We start from the raw sequence: 16386 nt of genomic DNA on the forward strand, positions 1-16386 counted from the left end.
TAAATCTGTGTAATTGGAGAGCTTGCGGGTAGTAGGAGAATCCCACTTGATGCAACAGTACTTACTCTTGTGATAATGTGGTTCCTGTAAGGCTAAGTAAGCAGACTTATTAATTGTGCAGTGCTTTGAGAAGTCATTTGTTATTATAGATCTTTTTACATTGCTAGAGAAACAGAAAAGATCAAGAGCATTCCTTAGGCTTGACTGCCTAAGAATTTTGTACCAATTCATTGGCCTTAGATATTTAAAAATAACAGGCATTGTACAACACAGTGTCAGAGTCTGCTTTCTTCATACCTATATAGTTGTGAGTGTAGGTTGGATATGTTGAAATAATTGGGATATTTGAGGTAGGAGGAAAGGTGAAGGGGCATATATGTAATGTAGTGAAGGAATGGAAGAGAAACATGTCTTGGGGCGCCTGGGTGTCTCAGTTAGTTGGGCGACTGCCTTCGGCTCAGGTCATGATCCTGGAGACCCGGGATCGAGTCCCGCATCGGGCTCCCCGCTCGGCGGGGAGTCTGCTTCTCCCTCTGACCCTCCCCCCTCTCATGCTCTCTCTCTCATTCTCTCTCTCTCAAATAAATAAATAAAATTTAAAAAAGAAAAAAAAAAAAAAAAGAAACATGTCTTTTGCAAATGCACCTCCTTGATTAACAGATTCAGAGACCTGTTTTTTTCAGTCCTCATTTGCTGCAACTTTAAATATTATGGCTATTCTTTCCTGGAATCAATCAGTCTCTCTCTCTCTCTCTCTCTCTCTCTCTCCCTCTCTCTCTGTCTCTGTATACCATTCTCTTTTGTTATCCTCACTTTCACTGGCTTCAGTTCACTTCCCTTCCTTCTTGAGATTCACTGGGTGGGCAGTGTGGGTTGGTGGAAAGAGCATAAACTTGGATTAAACTCCACCAGCTCTGGCCTTCTATTTAAGGTTGGATGACCTCCAGGCTTTGGTTCCTTCAGTGACTTCAAAAAGTTGTGAGAGTTTGAGATGATACATGCAGGACACTCAACACGGTGACTCTTCTCAGGATGCATTTCATTGTCGATTACTTTTCTTGCTTCTTTCCTCCCCTTTTAAACTGGGAGCCGTTCTGTACCTGGGGTAGATATTTATATTCATTGAGAACCTACTGTGTCCTAGGCTTTTGCTGGGGAATGGCAGTATAAAAGATGAGTTGTACAAAGTCCCTCAGTTCTGAGGCCCAGAGAGAATGTTAAGTACAGTATTATTATTATAAAATCTTGTGTTACATGCTGATACAGCATCTGCTGTGTGCACCACAATGTACAGAGGACATGCATTCCTGCAGCCAGCATTAACGGGGCTACTGTCAGGAAACAATTGTTTTGAAGCAAGTTTGGGAAGTATAACATAAAATTTAAAATGTCAGTACTGCTTCAGAGATGTTCATCATCTCATAAGAAGAGACGGATAAATAGAGTGGTATTATAATGTAGAGTATTAAGTAGTAGAGGTAGATCAGGGCATTTGCGAACCCTGAAAATCTGGCCACAAAGTGGTATTAGCCAGGAGAATTTGCGAAAGCGGTGGCATTTGGTCTGGGTCTTCAAGTAGGTATGGGTTTTGCACATCAGTTATGGGGAAGGACATTTCAGAAGCTAAGGGATCAGTAGGTAAGCAAGGACAGCAAGTGGTAAAAGGTATCTTCTGAAAAAGCTGAGCTAAAGTACATGTGGCTTGAGCTAGAACTCAGGAGCAACCTGAGGTGGTGAGTGTGGAGAAATGGTGAGCTTGAGAGGAATGTTGGAACTGAATTGAGGGGAGCCCTTTGCATCAAGTTAGGGGGTTATAACGATTTACTTCTGTAAACCACTGGCAGAGCTTTTAGACAGAGAAATAGGCAGTTACACTTTTTCAGACCCTTGGTCTCAATAGCGTCACGTGAGATTAACTAGAGGGAAGACTGAAAATTAGCGGTAGGACACTAAGGAGGATGGTGCTTAGGTCCTGAAGTAGAATGGAGGAAGACAGTGAAGATGTAGAAGTGGGGTAGGAGAGATTGAGGCAAAGTGGACAATGTTCTGAGGTAATGGTGTAGCATGTGAATAATGAGGAGGAGAGAATATACCAGAGTATTCCCAGGAAGGTGTTCTGAACACAGTAGTAACAAATGTTTGGCACTGAAAACATTAGGCAGCACCCATTATGGTAGATTTGTACGACATCAGTTTGCCACACTTAATTGCTAGGAAAGTTGTTCTGAGAATTTTGCTTAAGTTAAAATACTTACGGGTAGGGGCTGTGCACAGAATTAACTTTTTATATGGAAATGTTTATTAATGTAATGTCCTTAACATCACGTTCTTTGGCCCTTCAGAATTAGAGGGATTCATTCTAGAAAGAAGTGGCTGTCAGTATTTCCCAACAAATGTTTTCTTTATCTAAAAGCAGATTTTGATACTTGCCTGACTAATTTCTTAGGCACTAAGATGTGCCTACTTGGACGTGTTTGGGTGTGATACGTGGCTGCTAACAGTGTATCTCAACATATCCTCGTCTTTATTTAGGTTTCTGTTCTTACTCAGATAATTCTCATGATTTTCTGGTTTTTCGAGAAATGTCATTCATGTGTAACAAATAGGACCAGACGTTGAATTCAGAGATTCACTGTACTGTTGAAGTTGATCCCTGAAGTCCCATCTGCACCCTGTGCCACACTGTCCCATACTCCGCTCGCAAAACAAAATCACAGTTACCGAGTTGAAGGAATTCTCAGACTCCAGTGCTAGTTTCTCTAGCTGAGAGCTACTGGTGGTTTCAGAGTCCTCATCTGCATTCACATCTAATTTTTCAACCGTTTGAAGTAATGAGATACCCTAAAATTTCCCTTTGCTTACTGGAAATAAAAATCGTGATTAACCTTAAACACCTGAAATCTGGATAACCTTGATAGTCAGAGATGAAATTGTGAGAGACCATCAAATAGTCTTTCCTCTGGCATCTCTTCGGTGATGGATCAGCCTGGTCTCATGGTTATTAATATACAGAAGTTGCTTTCCCCCTTGGAATAGGTGCTACACATTAAAATGATGTTACTTAGATCTGAGCAGTTGGTGAGTTCCTGACTAAATGTGTGATGCTTGGCTATATATGGAATTACCAAAGACCTGTATTTAATATCCGTGTAAATGATATATCTTACAATGGGTAAATCCTTTTGTTGCTATGCAGTACAGAACTTTAATAAAATTATTGCACAGTGTTTGAGGAGTGATCATACAACTTCATAAAAAATAAGTGTGAATATATTCAAAGTTCTTCAGATTCTTTTTCCTAAATCCCACTCTCTAATAAATAACCCCCAACAACTAGAATCATGAACACATTACACATATTTTTGGTGAATATCTTTTGATAAAATTTTAACAGAAGTGCTGTTGTAATCTGGGCTGTTTTCCCATGTTTGTAAATATTTCTGCTTCTCTATATTATATTCTTGTACAGACCAGTGGTTTTCACCTGGGAATGATTTTGCCTCCCAGAGAACATTTGGCAGTGTCTGGAGAAATTTTTCCATCAAAACTTGGGGGTGGGGTGCTACTGGCATCTGGTAGGTAGAGGCCAGGGATGCTGTTAAATATTCCTCAGTGCGTAAGCACAGTCCCTACAGCAAAAAATTACGAGGTCCAAAATATCAACAGTGCTGAGGCTGAGAAAACCTTGCAGTAGACAGCCTTTCAAAGTGATGGCAGGCTTTAAGTTTTGATTACCAGTGATTTAGGAAACCCATTATAACATGATAATTTGACCAGGAACTAGCTTGTTAGAACTGTTATTTTCTAGGATATACGTTTTTGTTTTGTTTTTAAGGATTAGATTTGAAGGAATCCTTAAAGATTAACTTAATTAAGCCCAACCCTTTAATTTTACCGGTGAGAAAACCAAGACCTGAAGGAAGACTACTGACTTGTTAGACCTCAGATTCCTTTGAATTATCTAATCACTTTTTCCCCTTTGAAGATGTACTAATTCTTTTGTGTGGTTTGCAAGTGCCCAGTTTTGTGACATGAACTGTAATTTCAAAGTGGTGAAATGCATTTTAAATGGGATCTGTGACAGTTGTAATTTGCAGAGTAGATTGGATTGCTTTAGTGTTTCTTGGAGAGAGAAAGACTTGGCTCATCATTGGGTTTATTTGCATCTGAAAATGTGGTTTGCTTAGAGATCTGTAGTTTCTGTGATTCCTCTTAAATCATTGACATGATTTATAAGGTAATTTTGTGTGTCTTTTGCAGAAGAGAGAGGTCATATCAGAGTCACTAAACCAACAGCATAGTTTGTAGAAATGTACCTCATGATGTTTAATCAAACCGTTTTTAAAAAAGAGGCTAAATGAGTTACTAACAGCATAAACTGAAAACTTGCCTCTACCTTGAGAACAAATACTCTAGTGGTCTGTATTAAATATTGAATACAGGTATCTTAGTTAAAGGAGCCTTTAGAGATCACTTACTTCTAATCTCCTTTGCCATTGAGGAAACGAAAGTTTGGAGAGGATAAGTATGTAACTCACCCACGGTCACACTGAGTTAGGTCCCACAATAAATACAGAAAGCAAAGGGGGAGAGCTTAGGCATTTCACCTGTTAAGTCCTGTGATCCAGCTTGTGTGACAGAGATCACCCCATAAAACACAAAGGACCCTCACCAGCGATCTGGACCATTGGAATCTATTTTGTCTTATCAACTCCTTGGAAAAATGAGCATATATCCACACACATCCCGAGTGCATAGCGCCCTGACTCGGCATATAGTAGGCACAAGCAAGGAAAAACATGTTCAGTGAATTTGAAAACAAAAGCCAGAATACCAGAGGTGAAAGTGGGAGAGGAGACAGCACAAGGCATGCCATGTCTCTGCTCCTTTACTCAAATGGGCTTTGAGACGTAGAAGATGCTAGCCCAGGAAGTAGGGATTGGATGCCTGTGTGGACTTTCTCCTTGGAAAGAGGGGGTGACGGGAGTTGGGGCTCTACCGCACCTGCACTCGCACGGACAGCGGCCTCGGACCAAATCCTCAGGCAAGCAAAAGCAGCTTTTCAGTCTGGACACTGAAGCCTTTCGCAGTGGAATTAAATTTATGTTGAAAATAATGAATGTGGAGGTATTAAAAAGAAATTCAGTTAGCCGTCTTCAAAGAAGGTCCAGTTTAAAAACAATTTAGGAAAGTTTTCCTTACTTTTAAACTCAGCTCGTACATTCTTAATCAGTGAGTGGGCTTGCTTTTGAGAAATGGCTGTGGGAGATCTAAAGGGCGTATTTATTATGGGACATTTACTTAAAATATTTGAATGACCACAATAAAAATCTGTTATTTTAGACACTATAGGGGAGAGGAAATAGTAGAAGGATGCCAGATTCATAGTCAATGGTTGAAATGCTTTAAGCCCACTCCTTAAGTTGTTCTCATGTTTAGTAAGTTTAAAATTTTTCTTTATTTTCAAACTTTTTTAACCTGCATTTGGAGGTAGGTAGTGTTGCTTTTCATGTTTCTTTCCTTCTCATGTTTCGTTTTTGAAGTTTTGCTGAGGAGAACATAAGCTTATTTTAAGAAGTGGCCTTCTAAAGTGTCTTCTTTGCCTGTAATAAAGCAAGACTTGCACAGTAAAAAAATTTGGCAGTTCTAGGATAGCAGTTCTCAAGCTTTTTGGTCAGAAGTTCTGTTGATAAAATTATTGTAGATCCCAAGGAGCTTTCACTCATATTGGTTGTATCTATCTATAGATATTTTCCATAACAGAAATTAAAACTGAGAAATGTTTAAAACACAAGACTATACAGTTGACCCTTGAACAACATGGGGGTTACAGGCACTGACCTCCCTTGCCCAACCCCTGCAGTCACATCTGCATATAACTTTTGACTCCCCCAAAACTTAAGTAACTACTAATTGCCTACTGTTATCATTTCTTACTGATAACATAGTTAACATGTATTTTGTATAGGTATTACTGTATCCCTACAGTAAAGTAAGCTAGAGAAAACATTAAGAAAATCATAAGAAAAAAATGCATTTACAGTACTGTATTGTATCAAAAAAGATCTGTGTATAAGCAGTCCTGTATAGTTCAAACCTGTGTTGTTCAAGGGTCAGCTGTACAAACATACATTTCAGGGGCGCCTGGGTGGCTCATTCGTTAAGCTTTGCCTTCTGCTCAGGTCATGATCCCAGGGTCCTGGGATTGAGCCCTGCATCAGGCTCCCTGCTCCGCGGGAAGCCTGCTTCTCCCTCTCCCTCTCCCCCTACTTGTGTTCCCTCTCTTGCAATGTCTCTGTCAAATAAATAAATAAAATCTTAAAAAACAAAACAAAACATACATTTCATTAGATGTCAGAGCAGTGATGTCACATGTCATGTAATCTTTGGAAAGTGAAAAGGCAAGTAATGTTTTAGAATTATTGTGGAAATTATTATGGAAAATAAAATTATTATGGAAATAGTTTTGGCCTTTGTAGGTAGACCCTCCTTGAAAAGGGTGTAGAGGACCCCCCCCCCCCTCCCCGCCCCAGGAGTCTCTGGATCACACTTTGAGAACCATCAGGCTAAGCTACTCATTGCTACCAGGTTGTTTTATAAAATAGATGTCTTGGGGCGCCTGGGTGGCTCAGTCGGTTAAGTGTCTGCCTTCAGCTCAGGTCATGATCCTGGAGTCCTGGGTTCTAGCCAGGCATCTGGCTCCCTGCTCAGCGGGGAGTCTGCTTCTCCCTCTCCTCCGCGCTTGTGGTCTTTCTCTCACTCTCTCTTGCTCTCAAATAAATAAATAAAATCTTCAAAAAAAGATAAAATAGATGTCTTTGAAGACTGCAAACCACCTGTAGCTCCTTTTGCCTATTGAATGTGTTTCTGAGTTCTAGAGAAGTTATATAGTGCCTATACTTAGTGGTTATTTGTAAAGTAAGTGTGTTTTCAGGGCATAAGGGACATTTGAATATTCAAAATGACAGTTTTGAATCTAGGATAGAACATTGCTGATTCTGCTGTTTATTAATGATGCTTATATTAGTTCTGTTGGAGCTAGTTGTTTGTTCCTAACCAAGTTGTATCTGGTGAGAGTTTATGTAATACCGTTAGGTAGTGTACAGTTGGTCTGGTGACTTACCCTAAAGGCATTCTCTTTTAAAAGGAATATCTGCAAAACCACAATTCTGATACTGATATGCAGAAATATTGGTAGCTATGTTGATGAGGATCCTTAATGCTGCTCTTGCTGCTAGATAGCATGATTAACTTGAGGATACTAACACATGTGAAGGATTTATGTCTCTACAACCATTTCCTAGGGCAAGGCTTACCAACTTCTTTCATTTGTAAATCTTGCCCTTTGCTTCCCAGTATCTGAGGAAGGGTGGTAGACACATCTGCAGCTGGAAAAGTAGTGCTTGAAAATGTATAGATTACTTTGAAGGGGAATCATTTTGTTGAGTATCTATGCATTCTGTGTACATGTACTATGATAAGCTAAGTGAACTTCACCTCGTTTAATCTTGACTTCAGCTGTGTTAAATGAGATATGGCCCCATTCCCATTTTGAGTAACTACTACTATTAGCTCTCAGTAGTGGGGGGCCTATATTAAGTCCAAAGGCTGTCGTAACGCCAGAGTCTTTGCTTTCCCTGTCAGCTGTGTGTGAAGATGGCAGAAGGAAAGATACGTGAGACAAAGGGGATGGTTTGGGTTTTTTAAAAACTTGATAGTTGGAGTCAGACTTGAGAGAAAGCTTTAGTTTTCTGGTACAGAGTAGAGTGGTACAACCTGAGTCAAGGATGTGTACTGTTGGGAAGGAGTAACCTAGAATGATAACTAAGACGCCTTGGGTCACTTAATGGCTCATTCTAAAAGATAAGCCAAAGGATATGGGAAATTTCATGAAGGTAAGCGTGTACATGAGAGATGAAAGAACATTTTCTTTACATTTGGGAGGAAAAGAACGCAAGAAGAGATACTGTTTAGGAAGCAGAGACATTGATAATGCCATACCATGTATGATCCTAGCAACGTTAAGTGATAGTTGACTTTTAAAGTTACCCATATTATAATGATGGTTGGGTTCAGTGAAAGTCACAAGGTCATACAGGTTTCTTTTTACCCTGGTGTGCTGCATGGCCTGACATTGTGGCAAGAGCAGCTCTGGAGAAGGCCACAAGTACTGATCTTTCACAGCAAAGCCAGCTAGGTCTAAGTAATGTTGACATGGGCCCCAGCTAGCCAGCTTTCTGAAAGGGCACTCTGGTCATTGGGACTAACAACGGGTACAACAAGGTCTTGTGTTTCCAGCATCATGGAGGAATTAGGTTGGGGACGGTTTCATCTTCCCATAGCTGAACATATGAATATTTGTTCAGTGGTCTGTTTAGATAATCAGTCCTTTGAAATAGTGGCAAAGAAAGCACTTACCTAGAAACTCCCTGGGGATTTACTTTTGAACCAGATTATCTGCTGTATTTCCTCATCTGTTATTCTTCGTTGGGCTAGTTGATCACGTTGGTGATTCTTAGTAATTATACTATCCTATAACACTGCAACAAATACGAAAAAGTACAGAAATTAAGAGATTAAAACCCTTTATTTAAAAAAGTCTCAGCCTCACATGGCGTAGCTGAAAGAATACCACACTATAGTCTGGAGATTCTGCTTCTCTTTGTAGTTGTTAACTCTCTCATTTTTTATTTTATTTTTTTAATTAATTAATTTTTTTTAACTGAGAATCTTACTGGCTGTCTAGCTTAACTTTTAGAATTGTTGAGGATAAAGTGAGATGATAGTTATTTAAAAGTAAGTAATACATGAAGGGGGAAGAGCCCTAAAAGTGGCCTATTAACTTTAAATCTATACATTGCTAGATTTTAAAAATTTTCTATCACCTTGTAAGGTCTCGTGCTCATTGATGTTGGAGCTGGAATTCTAATTTCTGTTTCTGTTCCCAGCATTTCTCTTTGCTATATAAAAAAAATTGGATTGGGTGAGGAGCTGGTGGGTAAAATGAACAGAAAACAGGTTGTTCTTGTAGGGCCTCTTGTCCGTACTAGTCATCAAAGCCAGGGCCATTAGTGTGTCTTGGACAGTGTTGTTGACCCAATGTGTACATTGCCTTAGAAGTAAATACGGACATTGCTATGTTCCCAGCTGGTATATTTTTGTTTTGGGGCATCATTAATACAAAAGTTCAGTTACTGAGTGGGGTAGAATCTGTCCTAGCTGGCCCAGTACATATGTATAGAATGACCTTTTGATAGGAAAATGGGTCGTGTGCAGGTTCCTTTTATATGACCATGTGATACATCATAAAGAATCGTGGGCTCCTGATAGGAGTGAGCTACTAGTGGGAAGGCATTCTCAGAACTGTTAAATTCTTGAAGTTGCGAGTTCTTCAACTAACAGATTGCCAAGGCAAGAAAAGGGTTGGAGAGTTGTAAACATCCAGAGGACTCAAGAATGGTATAAGCTGACTTAGTGAAGATGTTTTATAAGTTTGTAAAGCACCTTTAAAAAAAAGAAGAAAAGGATGAGTCGACTGTCTGATTCCAGAGTCTTTTGGGGGGGGGGGGTATTTTAATTGAAAAGTGAGACACCAGATAGAATTCCCTAAGTTGGCAAGATGCACAAATGATAATTTAGGAAAAGCTGAACATAATCAAGGAAAAGATAAAATTTGTTAGAGATTCTTCTTGTTCTTTGTTGCCTGAACCACAAGAAAATGGGTTTGTCTTGTTGCTTGTTTGGTAGCTGAGATACAGAGAAGTGCATGAGAAATGATTTGTAAGATCTCATGTTACCCTGAGTAGTACACAAGCAGACAAGAAAAAGGGTATAGGGTAAACACCTCTTAAAAAAATAGGTTTGACTAAAAAAAAAAAAGTTTGTGTGCCCCCGAGGTGGCATGAGTACACATAACAAAAACAATTCAGAAAGATTGTTTTGTGCTGTCATTTCTATTCATTCATTCATGTATGTTCAAACTCTGAAATTTTTCCTAGTCTAAAATTAAGGTTGTCCCTACATGAAGATGTGCTTCACCTTTTATGGAATGGACTCTTTTCTGAAATATTAGCTGTTTTTTTTTAAGATTTTATTTGTCAGGGAGCCGAGCGCACAAGCAGGGGGAGCCAGCAGAGGGAGAAGCAGACTCCCCGCTGAGCAGGGAGCCCATTGGGGGCCTCCATCCCAGGACCCTGGGATCATGACCTGAGCCGAGAGCAGACGCTTAACCGACTGAGCCACCCAGGCGTCCCAGTATTAACTGTTTTAAATGCAAATACATAGACCTGTTTTCTTAATGTCTATTATTGAAATTTCACAGCAAATTTTCATTTGTAAATGTTTATTGAAACAGCAACAATAAACCTATAAAATAATTTTAAGACAACTTTTTTCCATTAAAAGTCTTGAAGAAGATACAAAACACTTGAGTGTCAACTTTATTCTTTAAAGAAAGGAAACTAGGCCCCCTTGTTTATAACATTTCTCAAATAGGGTTTTTCATTTGTTTGGTGGTGTTAGTTGATTTGCTTTAATTCAGGGCTTAGACATCTAGAGCTTAAGCCATGTGCTTTGATCTAATGCTTTCCACTGTATTGTGAAGGCTATTAATTGCTTATTTTAGGCTTGTTAGTTGAGAAACAGGTAATTTTGAAGAACTCAGACTGGCACCTGCATAGTGCAGAATTGACTTTTTGCAACATGTTGAAAGTTGTGCCCATTAAATGCGCTGTCTGTGTGTTGTATGACACTTAGAAGACAGATTAGGCAATGTAAATCTGTGGAAGGTGATGATTTCTTACTGATCCGCAGTATCCCATATCATGATAAGGGTTCACTCCTTCCTGGGAATGTTCCATAGGCAATGGAAAGCATTCTTGCTAGCCCCCCTGCCCTTTTCTCTTCCCTTAAGGACAACCAACGAGTCCTTTCCAGAACGAGGATGGTGAGGCTAACGAGGCTGCTGGCATTCTTGGGGAGTTGTCTAGTGAAACTGCAGCCTGGGTTAGCCTGGGGTTTTCATCCCTGGTACCCCAGGCCCGAGTCTCTCACAGACAGACAGGCGCGCGCGCACACACGCATGCACATGCACACACATCTGGGCTCTTTAAAGGCAGGAGACTCATTTGAGGTTACCTTCATAACAGGAGTCCAGAGAGAGTCCAGATAGATCTGGGTTAAAAATCGCAGCTCAGCTACTTAATTAATTGTTAGTCTTATACAAGTTTCTTTTTCTTTTCTTTTTTTTTTTTTTTAAAAGATTTTATTTAGGGATGCCTGGGTGGCTCAGTCGGTTAAGCGGCTGCCTTCGGCTCAGGTCATGATCCCAGGGTCCTGGGATCGAGTCCCACATCGGGCTCCTTGCTCGGCAGGGAGCCTGCTTCTCCCTCTGCCTGCCTCTCCCCCTGCTTGTGTTCTGTCTCTCTGACAAATAAATAAATAAATAAATAATCTTAAAAAAAATAAAAGATTTTATTTATTTGACAGACACAGTGAGAGAGGGAACACAAGCAGGGTGAGTGTGAGAGGGAGAAGCAGGCTTCCCGCGGAGCAGGGAGCCCAATGTGGGGCTCGATCCCAGGACCCCGGGATCATGACCGGAGCCGAAGGCAGACGCTTAATGACTGAGCCATCCAGGTGCCCTGACAAGTTTCTTTTATATTGCAGCTCCTCATTCTTCTTACTTTGTAAAGTGGGGATAGTCCATCCCTCCTGGAGAGGCGCTGCGCTGTGTGCCCTGCATGCTGGCCCGTCCTGTGACGGCCGTGCAAGGGCTCTGCCTCTGCCACCGCACGTGGTTCGTAGGGTCTCGTCCGGAGGAGCCGGCACGGCCTCACAGGAGGAGAGCGTGCCGTTGTTGTGCGGATCGGGCATTCCCGTTCTTCCACGTGCAGTCACAACACGAGCCTAAGAACAAGAAGGGGACAGGTAGGGCGCCTGGGTGGCTCAGTTGGTTAAGCGACTGCCTTCGGCTCAGGTCATGATCCTGGAGTCCCAGGATCGAGTCCCGCATCGGGCTCCCTGCTCGGCAGGGAGTCTGCTTCTCCCTCTGACCCTCCTGCCTCTCATGCTCTCTGTCTCTCATTCTCTCTCTCTCAAATAAATAAATAAAATCTTAAAAATAATAATAATAAAGAAGGGGACAGGTGGCAGGAGCTACGGGACCAGTTCCAACAGGGTGGCACTTGGGGGGTGTGTTCACACTGGTGGGCCTTCTAGTTTTCTTTACCTTCCCCTTCCAAAGTGGTTGGCTTTGCTTTCTGAACCAGTAAGTATTGGTATGCACTTTGTTCAGAAACACTGTGCACCTTTTAAAAAACTTTTTAGGTGTGGGGCACCTGGCTGGCTCAGTCAGAAGAGTTGTGCGACTCTTGATCCCAGGGCTCTGAGTTCGAGCCCCACGTTGGGTGTAGAGATTACTTAAAAATAAAATCTTTAAAAAAAAATTGGTTAGGTTTATACTACCTCATCCCGAACCCTGATTCTAGAAGTTCTGTGGGACTTGGGGGTGGGGGGGAGTTTGAAAAAGCTGCTATAGTAATTTAAGTAATAAATGCTTGTCTGTTGTGGAGGGTTTTTTGTGGGGAGGGTGCAAGTAATGCCTGATGAGTTAGGTTGTTACTTTGGGACATATATGACATAAAACAGCAATATTTTTGACACAACACAGATGCTTTTAGCAGACACCCTGTATTTCTTATTTGCTTATTATCAGATCCCAAAAGCTTTGGGTCCTTTTCATTTATGAGGTTGTGGCCTGGTAGGCTATTGGAGGAGAACAGCACTCAGCCTCACCGTTCTAGTCCAATATTCATTTTCCTAGAGGCAAGTAAGAACAGTCCCATCGCTTTGCACATGTGCTGCATATTAAGAATTATAGCTGAATTTTACCTTCTGTACATATAGATTTTTTTCCCTATAGATAACTGGACTGTGGTGCATGTGCTGAAGAAGAATTCTGACAGTATATTTGTGGAAGTGTTGGGGAATGATCACCAGGGGCAGAACCACACAGGCACCTCACCTGTTGTCCTTGGTATGCCCAGAGCCTTGGCAGGCTGCCCTTGTTGGGAGTACTCCATCCTGGACAAGCATGATGTCTGGCTGGTTTCGAGCTTCTTTATGGCCCCCACACTCATGGGCCCCCCCCACACACACACACGCACTCAAGATACAAGTAACTTCCTTTTTGATGGAAGCTACATTTGTGGTGAGCGTAGCATATAGAGCTGTTGAATCACCTGAAAGTAATGTAACACTGTATGTCAGCTTTACTCAAAAAATTAAAACAAGCCATTTCCTTCTCTCTCTGATCATCGCTAGCTCTTTTTTCTGCTCTTAGTGCCCGCTACTCACTGAACCAGACACCACTTCTAATGTCCATGGTCTCTGATTCTCTTCTCTGACTTCTGTTTTCTGCTCATAACCCCCCTTTTACCTAGCATCCCTCTTCCATCTCAGAAGAAAAGTGTCCGCATTCCTTTTCCAGGACTGTTCTTTTTTTTTTTTTTTTAAGATTTTATTTATTTATTTGACAGAGACACAGTGAGAGAGGAACACAAGCAGGGGGAGTGGGAGAGGGAGAAGCAGGCTCCCCGCCGAGGAGGGAACCCGGTGCGGGGCTCGATCCCAGGACCCCGGGATCATGACCTGAGCCGAAGGCAGACGCTTAACGACTAAGCTACCCAGGCGCCCCATCCAGAACTGTTCTTGATTGTACTTTCTCTCCTTTGCCCACCTTCGGCCTTTTCCCCTTCTTGCGGCGTACGACATGATTTAAGTCTCCTTTTCCTATAGAAATCTCAAACCTGGCATGCTGCTTTCGATAATGGCCAGAGCCATCCTCTACCTCAGCACCACGATGCTCAGAGAAGGGTTCCTGTTTTCCATCTCTGTACTAGTCCTCCTGCAGCCTGTAATCCATCAGGTCTTTGCAGCTCTTGATCTCATGTGGCCTGCTCTCCTGGAAGTCGGCATTGCTGTCCTCCCGATCGCCAAAGCTTGGACCCTCTTGTCCATTCTCATTTTACTTGGTCTTTCTCTGCTGTGGTCACCTATTCTTTATTCATCCAGTAGATAATTTTATTGAGTACCTGCCACCGTGCTGAATGACATTGTGACAAGAATGATTAAGATCTTGCCACTGAGGATTTACAGTTGATTGGCAATTTCAGTACAGCGTTGTAAGTGACAGAACTTTGTAGGGTGTTCTAGAGTGAGACAGATCCCTCTAACTCAGATTGGGTGGGCCTGTTGATTAGGATGGCGGTTACCTTTGATTCTGTCACTGTTGAAGGTTTTCTTAGACTGGTGTCCAGGTGTCCCCTCTTGTTTTTGCGTGTCAGAGTGCTCTGGAATAAAGTGCACATACTGGCTTAACTGAAATTCTCAAAGTGTAGTTTTTCATAAAGTTTTTATGGCTTTTTCACAGTATTAACTCTGGTCGAGTTACTCATTTTGACACCTGAGTATTGTTTAGTGTATGGCATTTTATTTTAACGGATTTAAACTGCTCCGTAATCCCTTTAGACGGCTGATTGTCCCCCGTGAGTGCTTGTGAAATGTTTGGTAGTGGTGATTATCTTCCTTGTAAGTATCTAACACAGTTATACTTACTCTTTGGCAGAGTAGCTGCCGCCTTGCTCTCAGAACCTGTCAGAAGAGAAGGTTACCTTTTACGTGTGTGTTTGGGGACCTGGGGGCTTAGAGTAAGTACATTCCTCCCTTTCCCTAGGGTACTTGACGTCTGTGTTTGAATCTCTTGCCCAGTGACAAGAGACTGTGGTCCAGGCTGGAGGTGTACCTGTGACTGGGTTTCACGTGTGCCACGCCATGACCAAGGCCTGTGTTGTTGGAGGCTGATAGGAAACTTGATCTGAGATTGCACCTTCGTTGATCTGTTTTCAGGCAAAGCCACACTAGCACCGAAGAAGTACTGGAACAGAGCAAACCCAGTTTCCTTCCATGCTCTGGCTCACCTTGGTGAGCTCATGGGAGTGAGCCATCTGTCTCCTCCTCCTCCTGCTTTCCTCCTCATCCACACCACATCTGCTCTCAGGAGTTCCAGGAACATAGGGGTTAACTTAGGGGTTCAGCATGTCATGTATCTAGGGGTTGTTAGTTTTGTTTTTCCAAATTTGTTGTTTTGTCGTCCCCCTCCCCAGTGTTCCACCACTGGCCTTCCCACTGATGAGCCAGGCCTAGGGTGTCTGATTATGTTTTCTGGCCCAGTTCTCCATCCTGGGGAATGAGAGGGAGCTGTAGGGTCTGAAGGTGATGGTTACATTGAGACAGCCAGTCGTTCACCTCATTAATGACCCGTCTGAGTATTTGTTTCCTACCTTGTTTTTGGAGACTTTATTCTGTTATAAATGGCAATCTAGATGGGAATGTCTTTGAAAATGAATATTGTATAGAAATAATGCGTAGGCTCTTTCTCCCTTTCCCATTTGGGTTTGAATGCTCATGTATTGTGCAGAGTGTTTGGCAGCACTTAGAATTTGTAAACAATAGTGTTAAGAGCCGGTGTCAGTTGGAGATTGGCGGGGACGGAATGGTTGATGGCACAATGAATGTATCACTTGTCTGAGGTTTTTTTATAGTGACTCTCAGTCTTTCACCCCTTGGGAGCTAGTATGAACCACAGTTACCTTTTATTGCTCTATATGTGTTGTCCATGCCAATCACAGAGCTGCAGGGGAGCCGAGCAAGTTGGGATAATTAGATTGAGAAGTGAATGTCACACTTCTAATTTCATTCTCCTTTCAAGGGATTACCAGTGTCCATTTAATAAAATGAGATTAACCCTCTGCAGCAGGAGTATTTGAAAGCTGTCAGTCAGTATAATCTTGACAGCTCAAAAGAAGTAGTGTTGTCAGCACTCTTAGAAACAGTGTCATGTTTTATGAGCTGAAAGACTTTTTTACTGCAAAGGGATGTGTATGTTTGAGCACATGTGTATGTGTCGTTAAAGGTAGATATATATACAGGAGGTGGATTTGAAAGAGGAAAAGTTTTACGGACTTATCCATACTGCACAGAAACAGTCATGTAGAAATAACAAGTAATTTAGTTTCAAGTTGCCAGATATCAGTAATAAAATACCTAAGAAATTATAAAACCAAAATTAAAAAAAGGAGAGAAATAATTTATAAAGGAAAGAATGATGTGTCTTTTCTTGAATGTTCTAGAAAACCTCGGATCAATTCTCAGCTGGTGGCACAACAAGTGGCACAACAGTATGCCACCCCACCACCCCCTAAAAAGGAGAAGAAGGAGAAAGTGGAAAAGCAAGACAAAGAGAAACCTGAGAAAGATAAGGAAATTAGTCCTAGTGTCACCAAGAAAAATACCAACAAGAAAACAAAGTAAGTTCCCGTTCCCAGC

The 16386-nt window shown here is 41.7% G+C and overlaps 1 protein-coding gene across 1 annotated transcript in view; it reads left to right on the forward strand.

Annotated features, from left to right (window-relative positions):
- The window catches only part of RYBP (RING1 and YY1 binding protein), a 79471-nt gene that overhangs the window by 58483 nt on the left and 4602 nt on the right, over positions 1-16386 (forward strand). Inside the window, exon 3 of the mRNA XM_036096521.2 lies at positions 16191-16367. Coding sequence (XP_035952414.1) covers positions 16191-16367 — 177 coding nt within the window. The remainder of the gene's footprint in view (positions 1-16190; positions 16368-16386) is intronic.

The sequence above is a fragment of the Halichoerus grypus genome, chromosome 1 (assembly GCF_964656455.1).
Source record: "Halichoerus grypus chromosome 1, mHalGry1.hap1.1, whole genome shotgun sequence".
Classification (NCBI taxonomy): domain Eukaryota; kingdom Metazoa; phylum Chordata; class Mammalia; order Carnivora; family Phocidae; genus Halichoerus; species Halichoerus grypus.